The sequence below is a fragment of the Phyllobates terribilis genome, unplaced genomic scaffold (genome assembly GCF_046119375.1).
Source record: "Phyllobates terribilis strain yellow unplaced genomic scaffold, ASM4611937v1 Scaffold_1__5_contigs__length_1240528914, whole genome shotgun sequence".
Classification (NCBI taxonomy): domain Eukaryota; kingdom Metazoa; phylum Chordata; class Amphibia; order Anura; family Dendrobatidae; genus Phyllobates; species Phyllobates terribilis.
Genome location: NW_027362761.1, coordinates 688,165,163 through 688,192,558, shown reverse-complemented (window position 1 = coordinate 688,192,558; position 27,396 = coordinate 688,165,163). Strand labels below are relative to the sequence as shown.

General features: G+C 51.2%; 1 protein-coding gene across 1 annotated transcript in view; it reads left to right on the top strand.

The window, feature by feature from the left end:
• ARHGAP45 (Rho GTPase activating protein 45) overlaps window positions 1–27,396 on the top strand; it is a 290,624-nt gene that overhangs the window by 231,177 nt on the left and 32,051 nt on the right. The window contains exons 17-20 of the mRNA XM_073685385.1: window positions 13,090–13,259; window positions 15,831–16,019; window positions 16,198–16,335; window positions 16,596–16,819. Coding sequence (XP_073541486.1) covers window positions 13,090–13,259; window positions 15,831–16,019; window positions 16,198–16,335; window positions 16,596–16,819 — 721 coding nt within the window. The remainder of the gene's footprint in view (window positions 1–13,089; window positions 13,260–15,830; window positions 16,020–16,197; window positions 16,336–16,595; window positions 16,820–27,396) is intronic.

Here is a 27,396-nt window from a genome sequence, read left to right as displayed (position 1 = left end):
CGCTTGCACAGGGTGAACTGGGGAGACGCGCATGCATCATGTGTAGCATGGAGCAGGCCACGCATGCACAGTGTGAACTGGGGAGACGCGCATGCATCGTTTGTAGCGTGGAGCAGGCCGCGCTTACACAGTGTGTAGCGGGGAGGTGCGCATGCATCGTGTGTAGCTTGGAGCAGGCCATGCTTGCACAGTGTGAACTGGGGAGGTGCGCATGCATCGTGTGTAGCGTGGAGCAGGCCGCGCTTGCACAGTGTGTAGCGGGGAGGCGCGCATGCATCGTGTGTAGCGTGGAGCAGGCCGCGCTTGCACAGTGTGAACTGGGGAGGTGCGCATGCATCGTGTGTAGCGTGGAGCAGGCCGCGCTTACACAGTGTGTAGCGGGGAGGTGCGCATGCATCGTGTGTAGCTTGGAGCAGGCCATGCTTGCACAGTGTGAACTGGGGAGGTGCGCATGCATCGTGTGTAGCGTGGAGCAGGCCGCGCTTGCACAGTGTGTAGCAGGGAGGCACGCTTGCATCGTGTGTAGCGTGGAGCAGGCCGCGCTTGCACAGTGTGAACTGGGGAGGTGCGCATGCATCGTGTGTAGCGTGGAGCAGGCCGCGCTTGCACAGTGTGAACTGGGGAGGCGCGCATGCATCATGTGTAGCATGGAGCATGCCGCGCTTGCACAGTGTGAACTGGGGAGACGCGCATGCGTCGTGTGTAGCGTGGAGCAGGCCGCGCTTACTGTTTGTAGCGGGGAGGCACGCATTCATCGTGTGTAACATGGAGCAGGCCGCGCTTGCACAGTGTGAACTGGAGAGGTGCGCATGCATCGTGTGTAGCGTGGAGCAGACCGCACTTGCACAGTGTATAGCGGGGAGGCGCGCATGCATTGTGTGTAGCGTGGAGCAGGCCGCGCTTACACAGTGTGTAGCGGGGAGGTGCGCATGCATCGCGTGTAGCGTGGAGCAGGCCACGCTTGCACATTGTGTAGCAGGGAGGCACGCCTGCATCGCGTGTAGCGTGGAGCAGGCCGCGCTTGCACAGTGTGTAGCGGGGAGGCGCGCTTGCATCGTGTGTAGTGTGGAGCAGGCCATGCTTGCACAGTGTGTAGCGGGGAGGCGCGCATGCATCGTGTGTAGCGTGGAGCAGGCCGCGCTTGCACAGTATGAACTGGGGAGACGCGCATGCAACGTGTGTAGCGTGGAGCAGGCCGCGCTTGCACAGGGTGAACTGGGGAGACGCGCATGCATCATGTGTAGCATGGAGCAGGCCACGCATGCACAGTGTGAACTGGGGAGACGCGCATGCATCGTGTGTAGCGTGGAGCAGGCCGCGCTTACACAGTGTGTAGCGGGGAGGTGCGCATGCATCGGTTGTAGCGTGGAGCAGGCCGCGCTTGCACAGTGTGTAGCGGGGAGGCGCGCATGCATCGTGTGTAGCGTGGAGCAGGCCGTGCTTACACAGTGTGTAGCGGGGAGGTGCGCATGCATCGTGTGTAGCGTGGAGCAGGCCATGCTTGTACAGTGTGTAGCAGGGAGGCACGCTTGCATCGTGTGTAGCGTGGAGCAGGCCGCGCTTGCACAGTGTGTAGCGGGGAGGTGCGCATGCATCGTGTATAGCGTGGAGCAGGCCTCGCTTGCACAGTGTGAACTGGGGAGGTGCGCACGCATCGTGTGTAGCATGGAGCAGGCCGCGCTTGCACAGTGTGAACTGGGGAGACGCGCATGCATGATGTGTAGCATGGAGCAGGCCGCGCATGCACAGTGTGAACTGGGGAGACGCGCATGCATCGTGTGTAGCGTGGAGAAGGCCGCGCTTACACAGTGTGTAGCGGGGAGATGCGCATGCATCGTGTGTCGCGTGGAGCAGGCCATGCTTGCACAGTGTGTAGCAGGGAGGCACGCTTGCATCGTGTGTAGCGTGGAGCAGGCCGCGCTTGCACAGTGTGTAGCGGGGAGGCCCGCTTGCATCGTGTGTAGTGTGGAGCAGGCCATGCTTGCACAGTGTGTAGCGGGGAGGTGCGCATGCATCGTTTGTAGGGGGGAGCAGGCCGCGTTTGCACAGTGTGAACTGGGGAGACGCGCATGCATCGTGTGTAGCGTGGAGCAGGCCGCGCTTGCACAGTGTGAACTGGGGAGGCGCGCATGCATTGTGTGTAGCTTGGAGCAGGCCGCGCTTGCACATTGTGTAGCGGAGAGACGCACATGCATCGTGTGTAGCGTGGAGCAGGCCGCGCTTACACAGTGTGTAGCGGGGAGGCACGCATGCATCGTGTGTAGCGTGGAGCAGGCCGCGCTTGCACAGTGTGCAGCGGGGAGGTGCGCATGCATCGTGTGTAGCGTGGAGCAGGCCGCGCTTGCACAGTGTGCAGCGGGGAGGTGCGCATGCATCGTGTGTAGCGTGGAGCAGGCCGCGCTTGCACAGTGTGTAGCGGAGAGACGCACATGCATCATGTGTAGCGTGGAGCAGGCCGCGCTTGCACAGTGTGAACTGAGGAGGTGGGCATGCATCGTGTGTAGCGTGGAGCAGGTCGCGCTTGCACAGTGTGAACTGGGGAGACGCGCATGCATCATGTGTAGCATGGAGCAGGCCGCGCTTGCACAGTGTGAACTGGGGAGACGCGCATGCGTCGTGTGTAGCGTGGAGCAGGTCGCGCTTACACAGTGTGTAGCGGGGAGGCATGCATTCATCGTGTGTAGCATGGAGCAGGCCGCGCTTACACAGTGTATAGCGGGGAGGCGCGCATGCATTGTGTGTAGCGTGGAGCAGGCCGCGCTTACACAGTGTGTAGCGGGGAGGTGCGCATGCATCGCTTGTAGCGTGGAGCAGGCCACGCTTGCACAGTGTGTAGCAGGGAGGCACGCCTGCATCGTGTGTAGCGTGGAGCAGGCCGCGCTTGCACAGTGTGTAGCGGGGAGGCGCGCTTGCATCGTGTGTAGTGTGGAGCAGGCCATGCTTGCACAGTGTGTAGCGGGGAGGCGCGCATGCAACGTGTGTAGCGTGGAGCAGGCCGCGCTTGCACAGTGTGAACTGGGGAGACGCGCATGCATCGTGTGTAGCGTGGAGCAGGCCGCGCTTACACAGTGTGCAGCGGGGAGGCGCGCATGCATCGTGTGTAACGTGGAGCAGGCCGCGCTTGCACAGGGTGAACTGGGGAGACGCGCATGCATCATGTGTAGCATGGAGCAGGCCACGCATGCACAGTGTGAACTGGGGAGACGCGCATGCATCATGTGTAGCGTGGAGCAGGCCGCGCTTACACAGTGTGTAGCGGGGAGGTGCGCATGCATCGTGTGTAGCGTGGAGCAGGCCGCGCTTGCACAGTGTGTAGCGGGGAGGCCCGCATGCATCGTGTGTAGCGTGGAGCAGGCCGTGCTTACACAGTGTGTAGCGGGGAGGTGCGCATGCATCGTGTGTAGCGTGGAGCAGGCCGCGCTTACACAGTGTGTAGCGGGGAGGTGCGCATGCATCGTGTGTAACGTGGAGCAGGCCATGCTTGCACAGTGTGTAGCAGGGAGGAACGCTTGCATCGTGTGTAGCGTGGAGCAGGCCGCGCTTGCACAGTGTGTAGCGGGGAGGTGCGCATGCATCGTGTGTAGCGTGGAGCAGTCCTCGCTTGCACAGTGTGAACTGGGGAGGTGCGCACGCATCGTGTGTAGCATGGAGCAGGCCGCGCTTGCACAGTGTGAACTGGGGAGATGCGCATGCATCATGTGTAGCGTGGAGAAGGCCGCGCTTACACAGTGTGTAGCGGGGAGATGCGCATGCATCGTGTGTAGCGTGGAGCAGGCCATGCTTGCACAGTGTGTAGCAGGGAGGCACGCTTGCATCGTGTGTAGCGTGGAGCAGGCCGCGCTTGCACAGTGTGTAGCGGGGAGGCCCGCTTGCATCGTGTGTAGTGTGAAGCAGGCCATGCTTGCACAGTGTGTAGCGGGGAGGTGCGCATGCATCGTTTGTAGCGTGGAGCAGGCCGCGTTTGCACAGTGTGAACTGGGGAGACGCGCATGCATCGTGTGTAGCGTGGAGCAGGCCGCGCTTGCACAATGTGAACTGGGGAGGCGCGCATGCATCGTGTGTAGCGTGGAGCAGGCCGCGCTTGCACAGTGTGTAGCGGAGAGACGCACATGGATCGTGTGTAGCGTGGAGCAGGCCGCGCTTACACAGTGTGTAGCGGGGAGGCACGCATGCATCGTGTGTAGCGTGGAGCAGGCCGCGCTTGCACAGTGTGCAGCGGGGAGGTGCGCATGCATCGTGTGTAGCGTGGTGCAGGCCGCGCTTGCACAGTGTGTAGCGGGGAGGTGCGCATGCATCGTGTGTAGCGTGGAGCAGGCCACGCTTGCACAGGTTGTAGCCGGGAGGCGCGCATGCATCGTGTGTAGCGTGGAGCAGGCCGCACTCGCACAGTGTGCAGCGGGGAGGCGCGCATGCATCGTGTGTAGCGTGGAGCAGGCCACGCATGCACAGTGTGAACTGGGGAGACGCGCATGCATCGTGTGTAGCGTGGAGCAGGCCGCGCTTACACAGTGTGTAGCGGGGAGGTGCGCATGCATCGTGTGTAGCGTGGAGCAGGCCATGCTTGCACAGTGTGAACTGGGGAGGAGCGCATGCATCGTGTGTAGCGTGGAGCAGGCCGCGCTTGCACAGTGTGTAGCGGGGAGGCGCGCATGCATCGTGTGTAGCGTGGAGCAGGCCGCGCTTGCACAGTGTGAACTGGGGAGACGCGCATGCATCGTGTGTAGCGTGGAGCAGGCCGCGCTTACACAGTGTGTAGCGGGGAGGTGCGCATGCATCGTGTGTAGCGTGGAGCAGGCCATGCTTGCACAGTGTGTAGCAGGGAGGCACGCTTGCATCGTGTGTAGCGTGGAGCAGGCCGCGCTTGTACAGTGTGTAGCGGGGAGGCCCGCTTGCATCGTATGTAGTGTGGAGCAGGCCATGCTTGCACAGTGTGTAGCGGAGAGATGCACATGCATCGTGTGTAGCGTGGAGCAGGCCGCGTTTGCATAGTGTGAACTGGGGAGACGCGCATGCATCGTGTGTAGCGTGGAGCAGGCCGCGCTTGCACAGTGTGTAGCGGAGAGACGCACATGCACCGTGTGTAGCGTGGAGCAGGCCGCGCTTGCACAGTGTGAACTGGGGAGGTGCGCATGCATTGTGTGTAGCGTGGAGAAGGCCGCGCTTACACAGTGTGTAGCGGGGATGTGCGCATGCATCGTGTGTAGCGTGGAGCAGGCCATGATTGCACAGTGTGTAGCAGGGAGGCAAGCTTGCATCGTGTGTAGTGTGGAGCAGGCCATGCTTGCACAGTGTGTAGCGGGGAGGTGAGCATGTATCGTGTGTAGCGTGGAGCAGGCCGCGTTTGCACAGTGTGAACTGGGGAGGCGCGCATGCATCGTGTGTAGCGTGGAGCAGGCCGCGCTTGCACAGTGTGTAGCGGAGAGACGCACATGCATCGTGTGTAGCGTGGAGCAGGCCGCGCTTACACAGTGTGTAGCGGGGAGGCACGCATGCATCGTGTGTAGCGTGGAGCAGGCCGCGCTTGCACAGTATGTAGCGGGGAGGTGCGCATGCATCGTGTGTAGCGTGGAGCAGGCCGCACTTGCACAGGGTGTAGCGGGGAGGCGCGCATGCATCGTGTGTAGCGTGGAGCAGGCCGCACTCGCACAGTGTGCAGCGGGGAGGCGCGCATGCATCGTGTGTAGCGTGGAGCAGGCCGCGCTTGCACAGTGTGAACTGGGGAGACTCGCATGCATCGTGTGTAGCGTGGAGCAGGCCGCGCTTACACAGTGTGTAGCGGGGAGGTGCGCATGCATCGTGTGTAGCGTGGAGCAGGCCGCGCTTGCACAGTGTGTAGCGGGGAGGTGCGCATGCATCGTGTGTAGCGTGGAGCAGGCTGCGCATACACAGTGTGTAGCGGGGAGGTGCGCATGCATCGTGTGTAGCGTGGAGCAGGCCGCGCTTACACAGTGTGTAGCGGGGAGGTGCGCATGCATCGTGTGTAGCGTGGAGCAGGCCATGCTTGCACAGTGTGTAGCAGGGAGGCACGCTTGCATCGTGTGTAGCGTGGAGCAGGCCGCGCTTGCACAGTGTGTAGCGGGGAGGTGCGCATGCATCGTGTGTAGCGTGGAGCAGGCCTCGCTTGCACAGTGTGAACTGGGGAGGTGCGCACGCATCGTGTGTAGCATAGAGCAGGCCGCGTTTGCACAGTGTGAACTGGGGAGACGCGCATGCATCATGTGTAGCATGGAGCAGGCCGCGCATGCACAGTGTGTAGCGGGGAGATGCGCATGCATCGTGTGTAGCGTGGAGCAGGCCATGCTTGCACAGTGTGTAGCAGGGAGGCACGCTTGCATCGTGTGTAGCGTGGAGCAGGCCGCGCTTGCACAGTGTGTAGCTGGGAGGCCCGATTGTATCGTTTGTAGTGTGGAGCAGGCCATGCTTGCACAGTGTGTAGCGGGGAGGTGCGCATGCATCATTTGTAGCGTGGAGCAGGCCGCGTTTGCACAGTGTGAACTGGGGAGACGCGCATGCATCGTGTGTAGCGTGGAGCAGGCCGCGCTTGCACAGTGTGAACTGGGGAGGCGCGCATGCATCGTGTGTAGCGTGGAGCAGGCCGCACTTGCAGTGTGTAGCGGAGAGACGCACATGCATCGTGTGTAGCGTGGAGCAGGCCGCGCTTACACAGTGTGTAGCGGGGAGGCACGCATGCATCGTGTGTAGCGTGGAGCAGGCCGCGCTTGCACAGTGTGCAGCGGGGAGGTGCGCATGCATCGTGTGTAGCGTGGAGCAGGCCGCGCTTGCACAGTGTGTAGCGGGGAGGTGCGCATGCATCGTGTGTAGCGTGGAGCAGGCCGCACTTGCACAGGTTGTAGCGGGGAGGCGCGCATGCATCGTGTGTAGCGTGGAGCAGGCCGCACTCGCACAGTGTGCAGCGGGGAGGCGCGCATGCATTGTGTGTAGCGTGGAGCAGGCCATGCTTGCACAGTGTGAACTGGGGAGGTGCGCATGCATCGTGTGTAGCGTGAAGCAGGCCACGCATGCACAGTGTGAACTGGGGAGACGCGCATGCATCGTGTGTAGCGTGGAGCAGGCCGCGCTTACACAGTGTGTAGCGGGGAGGTGCGCATGCATCGTGTGTAGCTTGGAGCAGGCCATGCTTGCACAGTGTGAACTGGGGAGGTGCGCATGCATCGTGTGTAGCGTGGAGCAGGCCGCGCTTGCACAGTGTGTAGCGGGGAGGCGCGCATGCATCGTGTGTAGCGTGGAGCAGGCCGCGCTTGCACAGTGTGAACTGGGGAGGTGCGCATGCATCGTGTGTAGCATGGAGCAGGCCGCGTTTGCACAGTGTGAACTGGGGAGGCGCGCATGCATCGTGTGTAGCGTGGAGCAGGCCGCGCTTGCACAGTGTGTAGCGGAGAGACGCACATGCATCCTGTGTAGCGTGGAGCAGGCCGCGCTTACACAGTGTGTAGCGGGGAGGCACGCATGCATCGTGTGTAGCGTGGAGCAGGCCGCGCTTGCACAGTGTGTAGCGGGGAGGTGCGCATGCATCGTGTGTAGCGTGGAGGAGGCCGCGCTTGCACAGGGTGTAGCGGGGAGGCGCGCATGCATCGTGTGTAGCGTGGAGCAGGCCGCACTCGCACAGTGTGCAGCGGGGAGGCACGCATACATCGTGTGTAGCGTGGAGCAGGCCGCGCTTGCACAGTGTGAACTGGGGAGACGCGCATGCATCGTGTGTAGCGTGGAGCAGGCCGCGCTTACACAGTGTGTAGCGGGGAGGTGCGCATGCATCGTGTGTAGCGTGGAGCAGGCCGCGCTTGCACAGTGTGTAGCGGGGAGGTGCGCATGCATCGTGTGTAGCGTGGAGCAGGCTGCGCTTACACAGTGTGTAGCGGGGAGGTGCGCATGCATCGTGTGTAGCGTGGAGCAGGCCACGCTTACCCAGTGTGTAGCGGGGAGGTGCGCATGCATCGTGTGTAGCGTGGAGCAGGCCGCGCTTGCACAGTGTGTAGCGGGGAGGTGCGCATGCATCGTGTGTAGCGTGGAGCAGGCCTCGCTTGCACAGTGTGAACTGGGGAGGTGCGCACGCATCGTGTGTAGCATAGAGCAGGCCGCGTTTGCACAGTGTGAACTGGGGAGACGCGCATGCATCATGTGTAGCATGGAGCAGGCCGCGCATGCACAGTGTGAACTGGGGAGACGCGCATGCATCGTGTGTAGCGTGGAGAAGGCCGCGCTTACACAGTGTGTAGCGGGGAGATGCGCATGCATCGTGTGTAGCGTGGCGCAGGCCATGCTTGTACAGTGTGTAGCAGGGAGGCACGCTTGCATCGTGTGTAGCGTGGAGCAGGCCGCGCTTGCACAGTGTGTAGCTGGGAGGCCCAATTGTATCGTTTGTAGTGTGGAGCAGGCCATGCTTGCACAGTGTGTAGCGGGGAGGTGCGCATGCATCATTTGTAACGTGGAGCAGGCCGCGTTTGCACAGTGTGAACTGGGGAGACGCGCATGCATCGTGTGTAGCGTGGAGCAGGCCGCGCTTGCACAGTGTGAACTGGGGAGGCGCGCATGCATCGTGTGTAGCGTGGAGCAGGCCGCACTTGCAGTGTGTAGCGAAGAGACGCACATGCATGGTGTGTAGTGTGGAGCAGGCCATGCTTGCACAGTGTGTAGCGGGGAGGTGCGCATGCATCGTGTGTAGCGTGGAGCAGGCCGCGTTTGCACAGTGTGAACTGGGGAGACGCGCATGCATCGTGTGTAGCGTGGAGCAGGCCGCGCTTGCACAGTGTGAATTGGGGAGGCGCGCATGCATCGTGTGTAGCGTGGAGCAGGCCGCGCTTGCACAGTGTGTAGCGGAGAGACGCACATGCATCGTGTGTAGCGTGGAGCAGGCCGCGCTTACACAGTGTGTAGCGGGGAGGCACGCATGCATCGTGTGTAGCGTGGAGCAGGCCGCGCTTGCACAGTGTGCAGCGGGGAGGTGCACATGCATCGTGTGTAGCGTGGAGCAGGCCGCGCTTGCACAGTGTGTAGCGGGGAGGTGCGCATGCATCGTGTGTAGCGTGGAGCAGGCCGCGCTTGCACAGGGTGTTGCGGGGAGGCGCGCATGCATCGTGTGTAGCGTGGAGCAGGCCGCGCTTGCACAGGGTGAACTGGGGAGACGCGCATGCATCATGTGTAGCATGGAGCAGGCCACGCATGCACAGTGTGAACTGGGGAGACGCGCATGCATCGTGTGTAGCGTGGAGCAGGCCGCGCTTACACAGTGTGTAGCGGGGAGGTGCGCATGCATCGTGTGTAGCGTGGAGCAGGCCATGCTTGCACAGTGTGTAGCAGGGAGGCACGCTTGCATCGTGTGTAGCGTGGAGCAGGCCGCGCTTACACAGTGTGTAGCGGGGAGGTGCGCATGCATCGTGTGTAGCGTGGAGCAGGCCATGCTTGCACAGTGTGTAGCAGGGAGGCACGCTTGCATCGTGTGTAGCTTGGAGCAGGACGCGCTTGCACAGTGTGTAGCGGGGAGGCGCGCTTGCATCGTGTGTAGTGTGGAGCAGGCCATGCTTGCACAGTGTGTAGCGGGGAGGCGCGCATGCATCGTGTGTAGCGTGGAGCAGGCCGCGCTTGCACAGTGTGAACTGGGGAGACGCGCATGCATCGTGTGTAGCGTGGAGCAGGCCGCGCTTACACAGTGTGTAGCGGGGAGGTGCGAATGCATCGTGTGTAGCGTGGAGCAGGCCATCCTTGCACAGTGTGTAGCAGGGAGGCACGCTTGCATCGTGTGTAGCGTGGAGCAGGCCGCGCTTGCACAGTGTGTAGCGGGGAGGCCCGCTTGCATCGTGTGTAGCGTGGAGCAGGCCATGCTTGCACAGTGTGTAGGGGGGGGGGTGTGCATGCATCATGTGTAGCGTGGAGCAGGCCGCGCTTGCACAGTGTGTAGCGGAGAGATGCACATGCATCGTGTGTAGCGTGGAGCAGGCCGCGCTTGCACAGTGTGTAGCGGAGAGACGCACATGCATCGTGTGTAGCGTGGAGCAGGCCGCGCTTACACAGTGTGTAGCGGGGAGGCACGCATGCATCGTGTGTAGCGTGGAGCAGGCCGCGCTTGCACAGTGTGCAGCGGGGAGGTGCGCATGCATCGTGTGTAGCGTGGAGCAGGCCGCGCTTGCATAGTGTGTAGCGGGGAGGTGCGCATGCATCGTGTGTAGCGTGGAGCAGGCCGCGCTTGCACAGGGTGTAGCGGGTAGGCGCGCATGCATCGTGTCTAGCGTGGAGCAGGCCGCACTCGCACAGTGTGCAGCGGGGAGGTGCGCATGCATCGTGTGTAGCGTCGAGCAGGCCGCGCTTGCACAGGGTGAACTGGGGAGACGCGCATGCATCATGTGTAGCATGGAGCAGGCCACTCATGCACAGTGTGAACTGGGGAGACGCGCATGCATCGTGTGTAGCGTGGAGCAGGCCATGCTTGCACAGTGTGTAGCGGGGAGGCGCGCTTGCATCGTTTGTAGCGTGGAGCAGGCTGCGCTTGCACAGTGTGTAGCGGGGAGGCGCGCTTGCATCGTGTGTAGCGTGGAGCAGGCTGTGCTTGCACAGTGTGTAGCAGGGTGGCACGCATGCATCGTGTGTAGTGTGGAGCAGGCTGCGCTTGCACAGTGTGTAGTGGGGAGGCGCGCATGCATCGTGTGTAGTGTGGAGCAGGCTGCGCTTGCACAGTGTGTAGCAGGGAGGCACGCATGCATCGTGTGTCGTGTGGAGCAGGCTGCGCTTGCACAGTGTGTAGTGGGGAGGCGCGCATGCATCATGTGTAGCATGGAGCAGGCCACGCATGCACAGTGTGAACTGGGGAGACGCGCATGCATCATGTGTAGCGTGGAGCAGGCCGCGCTTACACAGTGTGTAGCGGGGAGGTGCGCATGCATCGTGTGTAGCGTGGAGCAGGCCATGCTTGTACAGTGTGAACTGGGGAGGTGCGCATGCATCGTGTGTAGCGTGGAGCAGGCCGCGCTTGCACAGTGTGTAGCGGGGAGGTGCGCATGCATCGTGTGTAGCGTGGAGCAGGCCGCGCTTGCACAGTGTGAACTGGGGAGACGCGCATGCATCGTGTGTAGCGTGGAGCAGACCGCGCTTACACAGTGTGTAGCGGGGAGGTGCGCATGCATCGTGTGTAGCGTGGAGCAGGCCATGCTTGCACAGTGTGTAGCAGGGAGGCACGCTTGCATCGTGTGTAGCGTGGAGCAGGCCGCGCTTGCACAGTGTGTAGCGGGGAGGCCCGCTTGCATCGTATGTAGTGTGGAGCAGGCCATGCTTGCACAGTGTGTAGCGGGGAGGTGCGCATGCATCGTGTGTAGCGTGGAGCAGGCCGCGCTTGCACAGTGTGTAGCGGAGAGACGCACATGCATCGTGTGTAGCGTGGAGCAGGCCGCGCTTGCACAGTGTGAACTGGGGAGGTGCGCATGCATCGTGTGTAGCGTGGAGCAGGCCGCGCTTGCACAGTGTGAACTGGGGAGACGCGCATGCATCATGTGTAGCATGGAGCAGGCCGCGCTTGCATAGTGTGAACTGGGGAGACGCGCATGCGTTGTGTGTAGCGTGGAGCAGGCCGCGCTTACACAGTGTGTAGCGGGGAGGCACGCATTCATCGTGTGTAGCATGGAGCAGGCCGCGCTTACACAGTGTGTAGCGGGGAGGTGCGCATGCATCGCGTGTATCGTGGAGCAGGCCACGCTTGCACAGTGTGTAGCAGGGAGGCACGCCTGCATCGTGTGTAGCGTGGAGCAGGCCGCGCTTGCACAGTGTGTAGCGGGGAGGCGCGCTTGCATCGTGTGTAGTGTGGAGCAGGCCATGCTTGCACAGTGTGTAGCGGGGAGGCGCGCATGCATCGTGTGTAGCGTGGAGCAGGCCGCGCTTGCACAGTGTGAACTGGGGAGACGCGCATGCAACGTGTGTAGCGTGGAGCAGGCCGCGCTTGCACAGTGTGAACTGGGGAGACGCGCATGCATCGTGTGTAGCGTGGAGCAGGCCTCGCTTGCACAGTGTGTAGTGGGGAGGCGCGCATGCATCGTGTGTAGTGTGGAGCAGGCTGCGCTTGCACAGTGTGTAGCGGGGAGGCGTGCTTGCATCGTGTGTAGCGTGGAGCAGGCTGCGCTTGCACAGTGTGTAGCAGGGAGGCACGCATGCATCGTGTGTCGTGTGGAGTAGGCTGCGCTTGCACAGTGTGTCGTGGGGAGGCGCGCATGCATCGTGTGTAGTGTGGAGCAGGCTGCGCTTGCACAGTGTTTAGCGGGGAGACGCGCTTGCACTGTTACGTGCGTCTCCCCGATTGACACTGCGCACGTGCGGCCGGCTCTACGCTACACACGATGCATGCACGTCTCCCCAGTTCACACTGTGCAAGTGCGGCCGGCTCTATGCTACACACTGCGCAAGCGCAGGATTTTACAGAGAACTCCGATTTTACAGAGGAATTTACAGAGGATTCCAATGAATCCGCTCAAATTGCGTGGGCGGCGATGCCCGTGACTGAATAGAAAATGAAGCACACCCCTATGACTCAATGAGCAGGTATGATCTAGCTATATAAAGTGCTTTTTACACACGATATTAGCACCGTTTTTAATGAAAATAACGTGTTAGTGATTCACATTGCATCACTAACAACGCCCTGGGGACAGTTTAGATGCTTGAAATGACGTGACAAGTTCCCTTTATTTTACTTAGAGATATTATTGTTTTTGTTGGGACAAACATTTTTTACAAAGATAACAACATAATGGGCAGCTCTATTGGTTGTCACCTTTGAATCCATACTTGTTGCTGCTGGAAATAAACAGCTTTTCAGCTGCTCTTTATTGACCTAGAATAAGATCCCTACATTTAGATCAACAATTATCAGAACATATGCATACTTACCGATATTTATATCACAAACACCAGGAATCTTTAGACAGCACTCCTGTTCTGCATAGGACAGGATTTAAAGAGCACAAAACAACCCCTTTTTTAAATAAATTGTCATAAATATTGTACGAATATCAAAACATTGATTAAAAACATACAAATCTTTGAGGCCATAATGATATCAGCACTTAACAAGGAAACATTTTTTTAATTCTGCAGACATTAATGGGCTGCCTTCTTCTTTGGAGGTTCCTGTCTCTAGTGGTCCTTTCCGTAATGTTGGTTTATCCCGAGCAGCTCGGACACACAGGCTACGCAAATTGCGGACACCAAGCAAATGCCGTGAATGTAACAGTTATGTCTACTTCCAAGGAGCTGAATGTGAGGAGGTAAGAAAAGAGATTTGAAAATGAAATGAGAACCTCTATTTAAAGGTATTTAACTCTATTGGGCAAGTGGACCCTAAATGCTGTAAAATACCTAAAATAACAAGCTCAGCAAGAATTCACCCTCACTGGCTCTAGAGCTGGCTCTCTACCGCTGCTCCGGTCTCGATATTATGGATGCAGTAAGCTCAACAGCTCACATCACCGCTGTAGCTAGTCACCGAACGCATCATTCGTGCTGAGGTAGACCGCACGAGCCACTTAGCTCAGTGATTGACTGCAGCGACGATGCATGGTGTCGACGTCATGTCAGTCAAAACACTGAACCCAGAGCTGCGGCTGACAGCTAGCGCTAGACCCAGGGAGGGTGAGCACATGTTATTGTGACGCTCGCAGCCCTACCCTGGGAAAATGAGGGCATTACTCGGAACCGGGTCAGATGTTTTTGATGGGTTGCAGCCGTGGCCTGGACCCGTTCCGTGCCCAGGGCCGTCACATTAAAAAGGATGTAATGGGCTATCAGGGTTGAGTGGTTGCTATCAATTACGCCACCTGTGGTACCTGGTGAAGGCCACCAGCACTGCTGCAGTCCTCTGAGGCGGGATGTTGTGGCAGCCGACGTTGATACTACTCCCCACAGGCGGAGCAGGGCCTCAGGGCAGAGACAAGGATGGCGGGGGTTGTAGTATAGGAGGTCTGGTGCTACGTGGTGTGGTGCAGTGCAGAAATAAAGAGTCCGGAGGCCATAGGGGTTGACTTCCAGGGTATTTACTCACGGTGGAGAGTACAGCTGCAAGGCTTCTCCCTGCTCCTCATGGAGTTCTGCGGTCACCAGGGACGGGGGTCCGACAATCTCCGAGTAATTCAAGTGTTCAATCAGGACCCCGCACCAGAGTGTTCCTAGACTTCAGACCGGGTCCTTTCCTGTCTGTGCGTGTGTAGATAGGCCGGGTCTCCCTCTGGACTATGCTCAGAAAAAGGGTACGGGTGGCGGCTCCGCTTCTTCCGTTACCCGATGGGATCCTCTGGGCCTGCTGGGCTTCCCTGACTAGGACGTGGAGTAGCAAAGTCAGGTGTCGGGGGCCGGTACCCCTCTTGCAGCCGGAATCCCTCTGACTAGGCCAGATTAGCGAGGACAGGTGGCGTATACCGCTCCGTCGGCATCCCCCGGGATCCTTTTGCGGTGGAGCTACACTCCTAAGCTCCAGGCCTTCTTGGTTATGGTTCTTGACTGGGTTGAGACATACGTTAACTCCAACCTGCCCCTCAACCCAAAACCAGGGTACGAGGGCTGTGTCTCCATCCGCTGCAGGTTCACCCAGAAGCCACGTTCAGGGATGGAGATCACAATCAAAGAACCAAGAGCCCAAGATGGCTGTTTATTAAATATGAATTATTAAGTGTAACTAAATGTGCGTCCTCCACCCTCACCCACTAAATGGTTCCCCCTAACTTTTGGTTCTCCCAGTCTCCCATTTTCCAGTAGGGTCAGCACTTTAGTGCCTACTAGCCCCCTCTGGTGGGAGGAGTGTGGTGTTGGATGTGGAGGTGGGGTCCTGACCATTGCAGCATTCTTACCTCGAAGGAGGAACATCACACCCCATTGAAGAGGTGTAACATCCCTGTGGCGGTCGAACCCTCAGGGGCGCCACATTATGTTCGTTATTTTAGGTATTTTACAGCATTTTGGGTCCACTTTCCTGAAAGTGAACAACCCCTTTTAGTAAGCAATTTGCAGTGGAGGAACATTAGTCCACTGTAAAATTTTGGTAGCAGAAAATAGAAAAGCAAGATCCCCAACAGTAAATAATGCTGTAGATTTTGTTGGGGAATAGGTGGGATGAATGGTACACTGACATCCAAAGCATAAAGTACTGTAGCATGCCACCTAACTTCCAATCCGCAGCAGTACTCAATTTTCTATGAAGATTTCCATCTCTGCAGGTGAATTAGATTTCATGGCATTTCATCCAAAGCTCATCTTTTTCTTTTTTTTTTTGTGGAACCACAAAAAATGTAACAAAAAACTGTCAATAAAATGACATGTGCAATTCCATCCATAACAGCTGATCATAGATAGATCTCTTCTTGATCATGTAGTTGGCAAAGGAACTTTTCAGTAAAAACAGGTTGCGCTCTGTGAATGCTTCCTTAATCTTGCACGGTGGCACGGTGGCTCAGTGGTCAGCACTGCTGCCTTGCAGCGCTGGGGTCCTGGGTTCAAATCCCACCAAAGACAACATCTGCAAGGAGTTTGTATGTTCTCCCCATGTTTGCGTGGGTTTCCTCTGGGTTCTCCAGTTTCCTCCCACACTCCAAAGACATACTGATAGGAATCTAGATTGTGAGCCCCAATGGGGACAGCGACGATAATGTATGCAAAGCACTGTGGAATATGTTAGCGCTGTATAAAAATAAATATTATTATTATTAGGAGAAGGTTATCAACAGTTGAATATATTGTCTAAATATTACAAGATTTTTTTCATTTTAGAAGAGTAAAGTAAATGGAAAGGCACAAATGATAGTCTTTTTTTATTGCAAACACCCCGTATTTCTCTTTATTTTGCTCAGTGTTCCCTTGCTTGCCACAAGAAGTGTTTGGAAACTCTGGCAATACAGTGTGGTCACAAGAAATTGCAAGGACGATTACTCTTGTTTGGCAGGAACTTCTCAGAGGCAGCGATGAGATCTCCAGATCACGTGCCTTTTCTCGTTCGCAAGTGTGTTTCGGAGATAGAAGCTCGAGCATTAACCATGAAGGTGACGATAATCAGATGATGATTTTTTTTTTTACATTTTCATCTAAAAGACATAAATATACCTTCTTTATTTAGCTGTTGTAACATAAGATATTAGTAGAAACGTGTGTTTCATATGTTGCTGGTTTTCATAGAAATACTAAAATGTACTGATGTGATGATTATCGATTGTCTATTAGGGTATATATCGTGTGAATGGGGTAAAGACTCGAGTGGAGAAGCTATGTCAAGCATTTGAAAATGGGAAGGAGTTAGTTGAACTTTCTCAGGCCTCGCCACATGACCTGAGCAATGTCCTGAAGCTCTATCTTCGCCAGGTGATGTATATTTAGATATCATTTTTTCATTATTCAGGGTCCTTTTTTAATTTTCCACTATTATCAAGTAAAGTCTAGCTCAACCAATCTTGCACTAGAGCATTCAAGGAAAATGAGAGGGAAAAAGTCCAGCTTCAGTTTCACAGAGTGTTTGTAGGTTAAGAACTTTCTCCTGCTAGTTGCCGCACTACAAAGCATTGTTCATGACAAGACGGGTCACTAACTTTTAATAACCCAATTCAATGTATTTACTCCTTTAGCTCCCTGAGCCTCTGATGCCATTCCGTCTTTATAACGGTTTAATGGGTCTTGCAAAAGAAAGTCTTCGTGATTGTGAAAGTGGCAAAGCATCCAGACTTGAGGACAAAGGGGCAGAAACAGAGCCCGACGCCCTGGCCATGGCGGAGAGGCTGAAGGAACTGCTACAGGACCTGCCCTTTGAGAACAGGGTCACACTGCAGTATTTGATAAAGCATTTGTGCAGGTATGTTCTTCAGTATAGGAGTAAAATAAAAAGCCCAGAATATTTCCATAGTAGATCTTAATGCCATTCCAACTCATGTGTTACCCTAAGGCTACGTTCACAAGTTCAGTATTTGGTCAGTATTTTACATCAGTATTTGTAAGCCAAAACCAGGAGTGGGTAAAAAATACAGAAGTGGTGAGGTGTTTCTATTATACTTTTTTTTCTGACTGTTCCGCTACTGATTTTGGCTTAGAAATACCGAGGCAAAAAACTGACCAAATACTGAACATGTGTACATGGCTAAATGATGATGTTTTGGTTTAGAATGTAAATCTGTTTTCCCTTCGTCTTGTCAGCAGTATAACATGGTAAAGTTCTTTGCCCTGTGAACTGATGGTTCCACCTGTCCTTTCAATTATGCCTATGCTTATAAAAAAGACCCCAAGGGTGTGATTCATTAATGAGTCTTAATGAATCAGGTCAGTGTACCCATGCACCACTTAATGAATAAGGTGCGTCAGATGCTCAGCGTTCACTGCCGCCAGAAACTTCTGTAATATGTTACACCTCTTTAGTGGTGTAACTTATGGTGAATATGATGAGTGGGTGTGACCACTCCCCATCCCGCCCATGCTACTCTCGTATTGGTGTAGCTGGCCAGGAATGGTGTATAAATGCCAAAAGTCGCTGTTATGATTGTGTAACAACTCACATGGGAAAATAGGTAAAACACTAGAAACTGCAGCTGACCCAGCCGGTTCCTGTACAGACTAGAGTTCTGACCCCACAGTCCCTAGAGGTTCCTACGTGGGCTGGAATAGTCCTAACAACAAACTATGGCAGCTTGGACCTATGCTGCCTGAAGGGCCGTCGAGCACTTCATGTTTCTCCTAAGGAACCAGAGGGTAGAGCAAAACGCGATTTACCTACAGAAGGGAAGGAGTGTTGAGGTAGAAAGAAATCCCAAAGGGAGTTAAAAAAAACCCCATAAGATACAATATGAGAAGATAAGGTATGTACTGCTTGAGAGTATGCCGCCTAATTCCTAAACAAGAAACAGAAGATACAGTGATGGCCAAAAGTATTGGCACCCCTGCAATTCTGTCAGATAATACTCAGTTTCTTCCTGAAAATGATTGCAATCACAAATTCTTTGGTATTATTATCTTCATTTAATTTGTCTTCATTGAAAAAACACAAAAAGAATTGTCCTAAAGCCAAATTGGATACAATTCCACACCAAACCTAAAAAAGGGGGAGGACAAAAGTATTGGCACTGTTTGAAAAATCATGTGATGCTTCTCTAATTCGTGTAATTAACAGCACCTGTAACTTACCTGTGGCACCTAACAGGTGTTGGCAATAACTAAATCACACTTGCAGCCAGTTAACATTGATTAAAGTTGCCTCAACCTCTGTCCTGTGTCCTTGTGTGTACCACATTGAGCATGGAGAAAAGAAAGAAGACCAAAGAACTGTCTGAGGACTTGAGAAACCAAATTGTGAGGAAGCATGAGCAATCTCAAGGCTACAAGTCCATCTCCAAAGACCTGAATGTTCCTGTGTCTTCCGTGCGCAGTGTCATCAAGAAGTTTAAAGCCCATGGCACTGTGGCTAACCTCCCTAGATGTGGACGGAAAAGAAAAATTGACGAGAGATTTCAACGCAAGATTGTGCGGATGGTGGATAAAGAACCTCGACTAACATCCAAACAAGTTCAAGCTGCCCTGCAGTCCGAGGGTACAACAGTGTCAACCCGTACTATCCGTCGGCGTCTGAATGAAAAGGGACTGTATGGTAGGATACCCAGGAAGACCCCACTTCTTACTCTGAGACATAAAAAAGCCAGGCTGGAGTTTGCCAAAACTTACCTGAGAAAGCCTAAAACTTTTTGGAAGAATGTTCTCTGGTCAGATGAGACAAAAGTAGAGCTTTTTGGGAAAAAGCATCAACATAGAGTGTACAGGGAAAAAAAGAGGCATTCAAAGAAAAGAACACGGTCCCTACAGTCAAACATGGCGGAGGTTCCCTGATGTTTTGGGGTTGCTTTGCTGCCTCTGGCACTGGACTGCTTGACCGTGTGCATGGCATTATGAAGTCTGAAGACTACCAACAAATTTTGCAGCATAATGTAGGGCCCAGTGTGAGAAAGCTGGGTCTCCCTCAGAGGTCATGGGTCTTCCAGCAGGACAATGACCCAAAACACACTTCCAAAAGCACTATAAAATGGTTTGAGAGAAAGCACTGGAGACTTCTAAGGTGGCCAGCAATGAGTCCAGACCTGAATCCCATAGAACACCTGTGGAGAGATCTCAAAATGGCAGTTTGGAGAAGGCATCCTTCAAATATCAGTGACCTGGAGCAGTTTGCCAAAGAAGAATGGTCTACAATTCCAGCAGCGCATTGTAAGAAACTCATTGATGGTTACCGGAAGCGGTTGTTCGCAGTTATTTTGGCTAAAGTTTGTGCAACCAAGTATTAGGCTGAGGGTGTCAATACTTTTGTCTGGCCCATTTTTGGAGTTTTGTGTGAAATGATCAATGATTTGATTTTTGCTTCATTCTCTTTTGTGTTTTTTCCTTGCAAGCAAATTAAATGAAGATAATAATACCAAAGAATTTGTGATTGCAATCATTTTAAGGAAGAAACTGAGTATTATCTGACAGAATTGCAGGGGTGCCAATACTTTTGGCCACCACTGTAGGTGCAGGGTGAAAAGCATAATTAGCAGGGAAATAACCCCTAGCTGGTTTTTCACTGATTGGCATAAACATCGGCAGTATGGCTGGGCATCCAAATGAGAATATCACCAGCAGGAAATGCCAGCAGGGGGAAAGTATATATAGCCGCACCCAAAAGGTAATAGAGCAAACAAATGAAAACACCTACGATTGGGCTCAAAAGTTTACATACCCCAGCAGAATTTTTCCTTTCTTGGCATTGTTTCAGAGAATATGAATGATAACAAAACAAACTTTTCTCCACTCATGGTTACTGGTTGGGTGAAGCCATTTATTGTCAAACTACTGTGTTTTCTCTTTTTAAATCTTAATGACAACCAAAAACACTCAAATGACCCTGATCAAAAGTTCACATACCCTGGTGATTTTGGCCTGATAACATGCACAGAATTTGACACGAATGGGTTTGAATGGCTGATAAAGGTAACATCCTCACCTGTGACCTGTTTGCTTGTAATCAGTGTTTGTGCATAAAAGCTGAGTGAGTTTCTGGGATCCAGACAGACTCTTGCATCTTTCATCCAGCCACTGACGTTTCTGGATTGTGAGTCATGGGGAAAGCAAAAGAATTCTCAACGGATCTACGGTAAAAGGTAGTTGAACTGTATAACACAGGAAAGGGATACAAAAAAATATCCAAGGAATTGATAAGACCAGTCTTCAGCATTCAAACTGTGATTAACAAATGGAAAATCAGAGGCTCTGTAAAAACCAAATCACGGTCAGGTAGACCAACAAAAATTTCGGCCACAACTGCCAGAAAAATTGTTCGGGATGCAAAAAAAACCCCACAAATAAAATCAGCTGAAATTCAAAAATGGACTGCATGGTCGTGTCACCAGAAAAAAAGCAATTACTGCACAAATTCCACAAAGTATCTCACCTACAATATGCCAAACAGCACAGAGACAAGCCTCAAAACATAGAAAACAAGGTAATTTGGAGTGATGAGACCAAAATTGAACTTTTTGGCCATAGCCATAAACGTTACATTTGGAGAGAGGTCAACAAGGCCTATGATGAAAGGAACACCATTCCTACAGGAAAGCATGAAGGTGGATCGCTCATGTTGTAGGGATGTGTGAGCTATAAAGGCACAGGAAACTTGGTAAAAGTTGAAGGAAAGATGAATGCAGCACGTTATCAGCAAATACTGGAGGCAAATTTGCACTCATCAGCCCGGAAGCTGCGCATGGGATGTACTTGGACGTTCCAACGTGACAACAATCCAAACCACAAGGCCAAGTCAACCTTTCATTGGCTACAGCAGAACAAAGTGAAGGTTCTGGAGTGGCCATCTCAGTCTCCTGACCTCAATATTATTGAGCCACTCTGGGGAGATCTCAAGCGCGCAGTTCATGCTAGACAGCCTAGGAATTTACAGGAACTGGAGGCTTTTTGCCAAGAAGAATGAGCAGCTTTACCATCTGAGAAAATAAAGAACCTCATCCACAACTACCACAAAAGACTTCAAGCTGTCATTGATGTTAGAGGGGACAATACATGGTATTAAGAACTGGGGTATGTGAACTTTTGATCAGGGTCATTTGGATGTTTTTGGTTGTCATTAAGATTTAAAAGAGAAAACACAGTAGTGTGACAATAAATGGCTTCACCCAACCAATAACAGTGGAGAAAATTTTTTTTTGTTAACATTCATATTCTCTGAAACAAGGCCAAGAAAGGAAAAATTCTACGGGGGTATGTAAACTTTTGAGCACAACTGTATTAACCTTAAAGACCAAAGCAAGGATAAGAGACAATCAACACCCAGAGAGAAGGTGTAGCTGCTATGGCTCAGCAGATAGAGAAGCTGACCATAAAGCACATGTTCAAGGGTTTGAACCCAGAGGCAATTTTTTTTAAAGGTGTTTACACCAGATTTCTCACGTATGCACCTTAATGAATCACCCCCTATGACTCCATCCCACTCATTGAGTCATTGTGTAATTTTTTTTACTGGCTAACTAAGCAAAAGTGGAGGGCGTCTTGTGCTGCTGATGTGACTAAGGGAAAACATATGCAAGACAATGTACAAAGTTTCAGCTATATGACCTTTATCAAGGAAGACAAATCTTTTGATTTTTATTCTTGTCTTGCTTGATAAAGTACAAGTGGCCAAAACGTTGCTACATTGTTTTGCTACTATTTTTGTCTGTTAATCTGATGGAAAGAATGAGGGTTAGTGCCCATGATGCAGATTTGATGCAGTGCAATTTTGCCTCTCTCTGGCAGAAAAAAAACCATGCAGATTTACATGTGTTTTTTCTGCCAGGGAGAAGCTTTTTTACATGCGTTTTCGTATGCGTTTTCTCAAGCACTTTTCCAAGCGATTTTAGCATCACCTGGAAAGTGCTTGACAAGTTGGTCACACAATATAAATCCATGCAACCGGCATGGATTTATATTGTGTGACCAACTTAGATGCTTTAAATGCTGCATCTATAGTAAAAAAAAAAAAAAAAAAAAAAGAATTAAAAAGTTAAAAATAAAAAAACACTGTATACTCACCTCTCCAGGCTCCTCCCGACCGCACTCCTCTCTCCTCGGCGTCCCGCGGTGTACTTGCAGGACCTGCGGTGACGTTTTTTAGTCAGCTTATGGTCACACGACCATCACCTGACCACTGATGTCAGCGGTCGTGTGACCATCAGCTGATTAAATGACGTCACCGCAGGTCCTGCAAGTACACCGCGGGACGCCGAGGAGAGAGGACGCCGCCGGGAGCAGACCGGAGAGGTGAGTATACAGTTTTTTTTATTTTTAACTTTTTTACTTCTTTTTTTCACCGCGTGGTAGCCGGGATGAGGAGGAGTTGTAGTCTCCTCTACATCCTGGGTACCACACGCACCGCGATTACGCTGCAAACTCGTGGCCATTGAATTTAATTGAAACGCAGCAAATCCACATATACCTGCGGGTTTGCTGCGTTTCAATTTTCCTCAATGGCCGCGAATTTGCGGCGTAACCGCGGTAGAAATGGTCATGCTGCATTTTGCAACGCAATGCGAATTTGGCGCACTAATTAGCATATCATGTGCACAGCACATCCAAATTCACATTGCTTTGCATGGCAGACGGTTTTACAAGCATTTTCGAGGCCGTAAAAACGCAGCAAAAACGCTACAAGAATGCTATGTGGGCACATAGCCTAAAATATGAAGTTTTAACCTATCTCTGGGCCCTAGTACGCTGAACGTTTGGACATTATATGTTTCTTCGGCAAAGTGGAATGTCGAGCCAAGTCTGCACAGAGTTCTTGTGATGGTATGACATTTCACATTTACATTCTAAAACATAACTTTCCCTGCATACCTTACAGCAGCTCATCATGTGTGGATATGGTAATCATTTCCAGTCAGGAACACTAACCATAGTATTAATAACAGACATCGAAAGGGAAATCTGCTCCGAATACTTATTCTGTAGTCTGTAGTGACTGATGATGGTATTTGGAGAGGAACAGGATGCTGCACTAGAAATCTGCTCAATGGAGACACACGAATGTTCACCAACAGAAGTGGAAGCTGCTCTAGTAGACTGAATCATAATACCTACGGGCAAGCGAATCCCTGCCAGTACGTAAGCACTGGAAATAGAGTCCAGTGGGAAATAGAAGACCTGGAGGCTTATTTTTTTAACTCTATTGAGATCAACCACAGACATAGGCAAGTTCTCATCTTTCCTAAAAGATGCAGTTATTTCAATAGAAATCTTGAAACACCAGGACAAGATGCCAAGAGGACTCTTGATCAGGTGTAGAACTTGCGAAGACAGAAAATGAAATCAGTTTGTTAATATTCACAAAAAATGAAATCTTTGGTCTAATTGTGGAAGAAATCTAAGAGAAACTTTGTTTGCAAGACTGGAAATAAAGGGTTCACGAGAACCTAAAGACTGGAGCAGCTCACCAACCATTCTGGCTGACATTACAGTCAGTAGAAAAACTACTTTTTGAGATAGATACTGTAAAGAACAGCTTTCCAGAGGTCCAAATGGAGGACCACAAATGGTTTTTAGCAGCAAAGGAAGGTCTCAAAGACAACCAGACTTACAACCTTGAGTCTAAGTCTAGACATAGCCTTAAACACTTTTTAACGAAACAATCTGAGGAAAACATACCCCAAAAGACGCTGGAAGGACTGCAAGCTGCACCCCAAGAATTGAAGGAGTAAGACATTTGTCAAAACCAGCTTGCAAAAATTCCAAAACAATGGTACAAGAAGGAAGATCAGTGAAAAAAATTGTGAGAATTACACCATTCCAGAAATATCTTCTTAATCCTGTAATAAATTCTGTTTGTTGCAGAACATCTGGAATGGTTCAAGGTGTTCAACAAGCCTTCAGAAGAACCTTTGGAGGCTAAAAAGGTCCCCGTCAATGTGCAGGCTACCAGTCTGAGCCTTTGGACATTTTTGCAGAGCTAGTTGCCTTGAGATACTAGATCCAGACTAATGAAGAGAATCTACATCAACTCATCAGCGTTAACTGTCAAAACAAGACTCTTCTTTGCCAGTAAGGAATTATTGCAGTTGTCGATATTTGGTCCTGTTGAATCTTGAACAACAATCTCAGAATCTTGGTAATTGGAGGGAACACATACGCCAGACTGAATTTCCAAGGAATCGACACTGCATCCACAGTCAGAGGATTTTCCTATAGGGAACAGAACACTAGACATCTGGCATTGACCCTGGTTGCCATTAAGTTCACTATTGGATTTCCCCAGAGAAGCAGCACTCTCCAGGAACTGTAAAAGGGGTTGTCCCCATTAGGCAGTCGAAATTCTGTTCATTCTAAGGGCACAGTCAGACGACTGTATAAATCGGACCAAGATCAGACCGCAATGCACGGACTGGCCAATGGGACTCTCAACCCTAGCGTGACAGATTCATATACTGTGGTGTGAAAAAGTATTTGCCCCCTTCCTGATTTCTTATCCTTTTGCATGTCTGTCACACTTAAATGTTTCAGTTCACAAAAAAATGTAAATATTAGACAAAGATAACAAAAGTAAACACAAAGGCAGTTTTTAAATGAGGTCTTTATTATTAAGGGAAAAAAATCCAAACCTATAGGGCCCTGTGTGAAAAGGTGATTGCCCCCTAAACCTAACAACTGGTTGGGCCACCCTTAGCAGCAACAACTGCAATCAAGCATTTGTGATAACTGGCAATGAGTCTTTTACAACGCTCTGGAGGAATTTGCGCCCACTCATCTTTGCAAAATTGTTGTAATTCTGCCACATTGGAGGGTTTCCAAACATGATCCGCCTTTTTAAAGTCAAGCCACAGCATCTCAAATGGATTAAGACTTTGATTAGGCCACTCCAAAGTCTTAATTTTGTTTTACTTAAGCCATTCAGAGGTGGACTTACTGGTGTGTTTTGGATCATTGACCTGCTGCATAACCCAAGTGCGTTTCAGCTTGAGGTCATGAACGAACAGATGACTGGACATTCTCCTTCACGATTTTTGTTAGACAGCAGAATTCATAATTCCATTTACTACAAGTCTTCCAGGTCCTGAAGCAGCAAAACAACCCCAGACCACCACACTACCACCACCATATTTTACTGTTGGTATGATGTTCCTTTTCTGAAATTCTGTGCTACTTTTATGCCAGATGGAATGGGACATACACCTTGCAAAAAGTTAAACTTTTGTCTCGTCAGTCCACAGAGTATTCTCCCAAAAGTCTTGGCAATCATCAAGATGTTTTCTGGCAAAACTAAGACGAGCCTTTTTGCTCAGCAGTGGTTTCCGTGCATGCCATTTTTGTGCAGTCTCTTTCTTATGCTGGAGTCATAAACACTGAACTTAACTGAGGCAAGTGAGGCCTGCAGTTGTTTGGATCTTGTTGTAGGGTCTTTTGTGATCTCTTGGATGAGTCGTCGCTGGGTTGTTGGGGTAATTTTAATTTTGGTCGGCCGGCCACTCGTGGGAAGGTTTACCACTGTTCTGTGCTTTCACCATTTGTGGATAATGGCTCTCACTGTGGTTCGCTGGAGTCCCAAAGCTTTAGAAATGGCTTTTTAACCTCTTCCAGACTGATAGATCTCAATTACTTTGTTTCTCATTTGTTCCTGAATTTCTTTGTATCGCAGCATGTTATCTAGCTTTGGGGATCTTTTGGTCTACTTCACTTTGCCAAGCATTAATTTAGAACAGGTATAGCAGTAATCAGGCCTGTGTGTGGCTAGGGAAATTGAACTCAGCTTCCCAAAGATGTGATAAACCACAGTTAATTTATGTTTTAAGGTAGGGGGCTTCACTTTTTCACACAGGGCCCTGTAGGTTTGAATTTCTTTTTCCCTTAATAATAAAGACCTTCATTTAAAAACTGCATTTTGTGTTTACTTGTGTTTATCTTTGTCTAATATTTAAATTTGTTTTGTGATCTGAAACATTTAAGTGTGACAAACATGCAAAAGGATAAGAAATCAGTAAGGGGGCAAACATTTTTCACTCCACTGTATTTCTATGCAGCTGTCACGCTCGGGTCAGGAGAGTTGCGGCCAGTCGGAGCTTTGCGATACAATGTCGGTTAAATTTATACAGTGGTCTGTCTGCGTCCTTAATAGGTCTTGAATCCTTTTTCAAGAACCTACGCTGTGTGCAAACGTTTTCACTCGGTGGATATTAGAGCTGAGAGATCCATTTTGAAGACCATAGGCCCTATAAAAGTGGAGATTTGCTCATCTACTGCTCCTCTGACTGGATTGGCAGAATAAACTTAGAAGAGTTTTATCCATATTGGATAAGTTTAACTTCTTTGACTCCTCATCTTCAGAAGAATCAGATCAAGAATCATCCAGAACCCTAATTTCTCTATCTGTGGACACTCTGCGCAATGTCAACTTCTGGATAAGCTGATCTAAGGTTGATTTCAGCTCATTCTTGAACTCTTGTACGGAAGTATGTACTTAGCCTTTCACTGGTATCATCACATCTCAGGTAACAGAGAAGTCAGAAGGATTTTATGGCATACAATCCATGCAAGATAGATGCCTAGTCTTCCCAGAGCTTTTCTTGGGAGCTGTGCAGAGAAAAAAAAAAAGAAGCAAAATCTAAAACCACATGTGAGGGATTGGATAAAGCTACTTACAATGCAATAGCACAGAATGGCCACCAGATGTCAGCAGAGTAGAAGCTATAATAGCGAAAAACAACAACAAAGTAGCTCACAGTTGTAGAAGCCCACAACTAACGGCAATGGCGCCAAGGCAAGTAGGACAGACCAGTCTAATGCTATGTTCACACACAACGTTTTTGCTGCGTTTTTTATGCAGCCAGGACCTGCTCACTTACCAGTAAAAACTCTGCTTTCAAAACGCAAGTGATTTTTGCTGTTCTTTTGCAGCGTTTTTTAGCTGCGTTTTTTTGGGGTGCAAATTACATGTGTATTTTGTCCACAGTACATGTTTAATGAACTTAGTTTTATTCACCAAAAATGCTGCAAAAACGAAGCAAGACCTGTTAGTGCAAAAATTCTGAAAAAAAAGCTTTCTCATTGCTTTCCTTGGGTGAAAAAAAAAAGCTGCAAAAATGCTGAAATAATTGAGATGCTGCAGATTATTAATACTGCAATTTTCAATTTTTCAATTCAGTCAGGAAAAAAAATTACAAGCATGTATATGAGATTTCTGAAATCTCATAACATTTGCTGGTACTGAAAAAAGCAGCTTATTTTCATAAAAAAACACTGCAAAAAAGCTGCAAGATTTTTTTTTCTGCAGTCAAAACCTGCTTTCTTGGCAGTAAAAACGCTTCGTTCAAAATTCAGGTCTTGCTGCATTTTTGCAGTATTTTTTAGCTGTGTTTTTTGGTTCAGATTACATGTGTGATTTTTCTA